Here is a 6000-nt window from a genome sequence, read left to right as displayed (position 1 = left end):
AGTCTCTCCCCGCTGTGAAAGGGGAGGTGGTGGTGAGGGGGGTAGGGGTCGGACGGACACACGGACACCTGCGCTGCCTCCCCACTGCTCTCCCCGCCCCGCTGGGGCCCTGCTCGGCGGCGGGCGGGCTGCAAGTCGGTGGAGCGGTCGGAGGGTGGAGTGAGAGGGACAGTCTGAGCGGCTGCGGCAGCTCCCCGCGGGGCGGGCGGGCAGCCCGGCACTTTCCTTTTCGGCGCGGGGAGGAGCGGTAGCTGCGCAGGCGTTTCTCGCACCCTGTTGATTACTCAGTGCTGGGATGGCGCTTCCTGGGCCAGGCGCGGCGGCGGGCGGCCCCAGCCGGTCCCGGGGGGCGGCGGCGGCGGGAGCAGCAGCCGCACCAGCACCAGCAGCAACCACCCGGCCGGCCTCCCCTTCTGCCTAGCCCGGCATGTCCCGGGGCGGCCGACGCTGAGCGAGGCGGGTTCTTTCCCCTCCCTCTTCTTCCCCCTCCCCGTTGGCTGTAGCCCCGCCGGGAGGGAGCACCCCGTCGGCGCTGCTTGTCTGGCTCCCCTCCCCTCCTTCCCCTCCCCGGGCCGGGAAGATGGACCCCGGCCCTTCGCTGGCTTGCAGCCTCAAGGACGTGAAGTGGAGCGCTGTGGCCGTCCCCTTGGACCTGCTCGTCAGCACCTACCGCCTCCCCCAGATCGCCCGGCTGGACAGCGGTGCGTGGGGCGGCTCTGCCCGGCGGGGAGCGGGGCGGCGGGGCGGGCAGAGGGGGCTGCTCCTGGGGCGGGCTGCCAGACCTCCCGGTTGACCCCCCTTCCCTCCCCGGGGTTCTTTCTGTGCCGTCCTTACACCGGCATCTGCCGTCACTGGGTGTCGGTGCGAGGCTGCGACTTGCGTCCGGGTCCGTGTGTGTTGCTTTGCATCAAAATCTCGGGGTTTTACCCCTTACCGCCTCTGCCCGGGGGAGCTGGGTGAAGCCCGTTTGCTGTCAGCTGCCTGCCCCTGAGAAAAGTCCTCCACTTGAAACGTGGGAGGGCAGTTGCCGATTCAGTGTTGTGATGAAGTGATGCTACAAGGCCAGAGAAGAAGGGGTATTGAATAGCCACGCGGGTTAAAGCTCCGGTGTTGCACGTCACCAAAAAAAAAAAAGCCAAGGACCTGCAAAAAAGAGTAACATAAGAAGCCTTTGCAGCCTCCAGACAACTTTTTATTACTGTTCACTTGGGTGTTCACCTGCAGTTTGCAAGTCTGCAGCTATTTGTTTACTCTGGGAAGTAAAAATCTGACAAAGCAGCTGTGACAGCAGTGCTTTACCTTTCCTAGATATGTGTCTTGGAAAGTAATGTGTCAGCACAGAGAACTGGGGAAATACAGGGAATTTTTCATAAAGCCTCAGCTGCTGTACAATAAATGTGCATTGCTCTATGAAAATTGTCTGACTCTCCCTTCTCTAAGGGAGTGCAGAAGATAGCTCGCAAATCAGGAAAAATTTCCAGGCTTTTTATTCTGACATATTATGAATTTATCTTCTGCTTACATGATGTAATAGGAGAGTTCTCTTATAAAAGTTTTGTAGTGTTCTGAAAAGTTAAAGATGAACACAGGCATCTTCTGTTTTTCCCCAGAGTGCAGGTCAAGACCAGGATTGGTTTATTACTTAACTGCAGCTCGCATAATCCTATGATGATTCAAGCCAGGGCTTTTTTGACTTTGTCCCTTGATTATGCAGTACTTTTCCAATCCCTTGTAGTGCTTCCTCAGAGCTGGTGCTCAGGAGCAGGTTAAAGAAAAGCTTCTTTGCCTTTCTGGCTGCAGCTGGCTGTTTTACATACTGTCGCATGTGTATCGTCCCGTGAGAATGGCAGAGTTGGTATGTTAAGGAGTTCCTCGTGGTAATAGCTTCTGTCACTAGAAACAGCTAAAATGGCCTCCAGTCACTGCACTTAAGGCTGTCGATTTACTTGAGATTTCTGGCAGTGCTTCAGGCTTTAACAGGATGTATATATTGATGACTTACTGATTTCCCTCTCTGTGTGTTGTAGTTCCCAATCTCCCTGCTCATCTGCCCTTTCTTTATTGGAAGGGACCTGAGAGAGATTTGTGGGAAGAGAAAGTTTATGGGGTTTGAAGCAAGCAGGCTTGTTGGGTTTTGGTTTGTTTGGTTTTAGTTTGTTGGGGGTTTATTGTCTTATGTCAGACTTGATGATCAGAATGTCCTGTATTTTGTTGGGAAGATGAATATGATGTGGATTTTGTGCAAAGGGTTTTTGTCCCTTATGTCGTACTTAAAGCATATGCACAGGCAAGTGGGTGTAGACAGACCTGAGCTCTTTTGCCAGTGCCCTGAGATGGCCAGACATGAGGCAGCTGTTGGTGTTAGTGTCCTGCCAGTCATGGTTCAGCCCCACACAAAACTCTTCTAGGAGACAGGCTTTGGTATAGCACTGTACTCAGGGCTTAAGGCTAGAGCTGGCTGAGGTCTGGCCAGTTCAGCATGCAGGCAGATGCTCTTGGGACTGCTTTTAACTGTTTGTATGTACATGCCTTTTAACCTCTGGGACTACAGATGGCAGACAAATCAATATTTTATAAAGAAGACAGTTGCTGTGGTCTTGGTGGTACAAAGAGAATGTGTTTTCAATTTCCAATGGAAGTTGTCATGAAAAAGGAGAAAGCAACCATCAATCTGTTCATACCCTTCTGAAGGAGGAAAGTTGAGAAGGTGCAGTGTTAGTGGAAATGACTGGAGCACCTGCTGTCCTGGGATGGTTGCTCTGCATCCCTGGCCTTGTCTTGCACAGCTAACAAGTGGAGCTCTGTGGGAGAATTTCTTGATGCAATGTGGAAGAAAATAATTGTGGAGTTCAATCCACATATGCTTGGAAAGTTTAAGGCCACCTTTGATAACAAAGTTGGGTCTTGTGCCAGATTTATCAGGGTACAGCTCTTGCTTCCTCCACACCACTTGGGGTACAGCCTGCAGATACTCACTGTCAGGGTTCAGTTGCATGGAAATGGCCTCATCTCTTCTTTAGGTGTTGTATTCTTCTCTCTCAGTGGAAGTTGCAAGTGTTCTGTGCTGTTGGAAATGAAACCACCTGTAGATGTCTGTCTTCAGTCACCTTCTGATTTCATGGCTGGCTTCTGTCTGTAGCAATGAGTTGTTTTTGGACTGGTGGTTTCAGACATCGCGAGGTTTTGTGGAAGACAGAATTCATTTCTTCTGGAGGATCAGGATGCAGAGGAGGATGGTAAAGCTGGAGATATATTTTCCTCGGATGATGCCAGCCTTACTGTTTTGTTTCTACATTTTTTTAGTGGAGTTTAGCCCTCAGTGAATAATGTTCTTAGATGATACCCACAAAAAATCTCCAGTTTTTCATGGCTGCTTTACCTTCGGTCCATTTAGTTTGAAGAGGGAGAGTGATGAATGCAGTTTTATTCTTTGAGTTTGCATGTGCAGCTCCTGGAAAAATGCCCTTAAGTAATTCAGTTTGATTTCTTGACAGGATGAAGCTATGAAATATTTATGTGCACTAAATTTGTCCCTCTGCTAAGAAGGGAGGGTTTTTCTTGATGAGATGGGTTGAAGGAGGAATGGAAGGGAATAGTCTGCTGTTACATCAAGATATATAGTTGGAAGTGATTTGGCATCAGTGCCTGCCTTATCCATCTAGAAGTGATAAATATATCAATTTCTATTTTTTCAGATGAAATTTTAAGACTGTTTAGCTGTGTTCCAGGTTCTGCTTTAGCATGCTGTTAAGCTGTAAGTCAAATATTGTTTGGTTTAGCCTCTTCGTGTGTTTTAATATTTTGCTGGTGAATATTGTTATATTAATTGAAAAAATAGACTGAAAGATCTGTCACTCTTGAGGGGAAGCAATTTTTTTGTATGTTTTTTTGTTTGTTTGTTTTTCTCCAACATATATAGGGCTTAAATATTTCTAGAGGATAAATCAGATACAAAACTGCTGAAAGAGTGCTAAACACCATACCAAAGAAGATGAACGGACTTTATCTCACACTGGAATTTACTGAGTGGGCCGTTGCAGTTGAAAAGAAGCAAGACTGGAAGAGCAAGAGAGGAGGGAGCTTGTGCTGTGTTTTTCCTGTCCTTGCCTCCCCCTCTGCCACCACCCCCTCCCCTTGATGTGCTTTGTCACAGCTGAATCCCACCCCAGTGACACCCAGAGGTTTGTGGGTGGGTTCAGTGGGAAAAGGATTTCACTCTGGGAACCAGCAGCAGAAAGAGATCTTATCAGAGTATGGTTGTTGGAATAGGGCAAAAGGTGAGCATTGCTGGGCTTCCAGAAAATAGGGATGCATGTGAGGCTCGGGCTGGCTTTCTTCAGATAGTGAAAAAGCTAAATGTGAAGCTGTGCCTCTTGTCTCTCTGTGCCAAGATGATGTTATATGTGAATATCTTGGGAGTTTAGGGGTTTTTTTGTTAATTATTTTTAATTATTTTTTTCAAGGATAGTTTTGGAGGGTAAAAGAGAAATGCTGTCAAAGTTAAGATCTGGAAAATAATGCTTTGCATAGAGCTAAGCTTCAGGCTGAGAGTGTTTCAGCTTTGATTTTTTTTTTTTTTTTTTTTTTTTTTTTTTTTTTTGGTTAGCCCTCTTTTCCCTTTGGGCTCCAAGAGTCTGTCATTCTTTTTCGTAGTGGAACTCCCATTCCCCCAACCACTTTTGCTGTTCTCCCACACACAAAGAGCAGCCTTTGCTAGTAGGTTGTTTTCACCCACAGAAATTCCAAAGTTGTGTACAAAGACTAAAGTTTCAGGGATTAGGAGGGCATGTGGTCCTCTTGATTTTATTTATATATTATTTTCTCTCAAGAGATAAACACATTTGTGCATTCTCTAAAACAAGATGTTTTGGAAACTGGTGCTCTTGGGATCAAAGTCATGGTACTTGTCCTCAACTCATAGAGAAGTGATTTGCTGCTGTGCATGGTGGGGAAGCCATGCTGAACTTGTCTGAGAGTGAGACCATGGATTGTGATGAGCCACTGGGATTCCAAAGGAAATTATACTCTATGCACTCTAAATGTGTGGTCACTGTAAGATAAAATGACAGAATTAGTGGCTATAAAGAAAGGAAAAATCTATAAAATCCGTAACAAATTGAAAGGGTGTTTTCTTCTTTCCTACCCCTGAGTGAGTTCTTTGTGAATATCAACAGTGGGTAAAAAGTGAGTTTATGCTGCTACTGCTCCTGGAGATGAAGAGAATTTATTTATTTATTTTATTTTAGATTCTCTTTTTCTATTCTGTTTCAAAACATTTCGTGATGGTGGCCATCTACCACAGTCACATTCAGGGGACTATTGCTCTCTGCAGCACATTACTGTAGGGCTTATTCCCATTCCAAATACCAGGAAACTGAGCAGCGTTGCACTTAACAAAGAACATCACACTTAATAGAACAGTGTGGCTGTGTACATAAAGAATATTTGGTATTGCGTCACTCTACAAATCCAGGTTATCTCTGCAGCTGAACAATACTTTGAAACTACAAAGAGACTTATTCTTTTAAGGCCTGAATGCTTCCATTCCTGCTTTGTCTTGAGTGACCTCCCTCTTTTGAGAAACTGGTGCAGGATGTCTCAGTAGTCTGCTACTGAATAAATATTTCAGAGGAATCACGTGGGGGTAGAGCAGAGCTTTCAAGAGGACCAAGGAAAAGGTATCAGATATGCACAGACCCTGGGCAATGACCATGATCTGATTTCCCATTGTAGGTGTGTTGTGCACTGTGTTGTGCTAGGTGGTAGTTCTCATATATTGGTCAGGTAGACAAGTGTCTCTGATTTGAAGGCCGAATTACTCAAGATTATGCTTTATCCACATGGCTTGTTTTTTCATTGCTTTGTTTTTTGTGGGTTTTGTTTGTTTGTTTTTTCTCCTTGCTTTGAAACTCCCAGCTGTTTATACTCTCTGTTCTGCCACTAAAGTGTAAACTCAGAAGCATCTCCTCCTTGCTGCTTCTTTCCTCCTTTACTTTGTGG

General features: G+C 46.4%; 1 protein-coding gene across 1 annotated transcript in view; it reads left to right on the top strand.

Moving 5' to 3' along the window:
* Nucleotides 1-227: 227 nt before the first annotated feature.
* GAREM1 (GRB2 associated regulator of MAPK1 subtype 1) overlaps nucleotides 228-6000 on the top strand; it is a 103510-nt gene continuing 97737 nt past the window's right edge. Inside the window, exon 1 of the mRNA XM_071737433.1 lies at nucleotides 228-701. Coding sequence (XP_071593534.1) covers nucleotides 581-701 — 121 coding nt within the window. The 5' untranslated portion in view covers nucleotides 228-580. The remainder of the gene's footprint in view (nucleotides 702-6000) is intronic.

Source organism: Heliangelus exortis, chromosome 2, assembly GCF_036169615.1.
Source record: "Heliangelus exortis chromosome 2, bHelExo1.hap1, whole genome shotgun sequence".
Taxonomy (NCBI): Eukaryota; Metazoa; Chordata; class Aves; order Apodiformes; family Trochilidae; genus Heliangelus; species Heliangelus exortis.
Note: the sequence above shows the minus strand (reverse complement) of the source record. Positions and strands in the feature narration are given on the sequence as shown.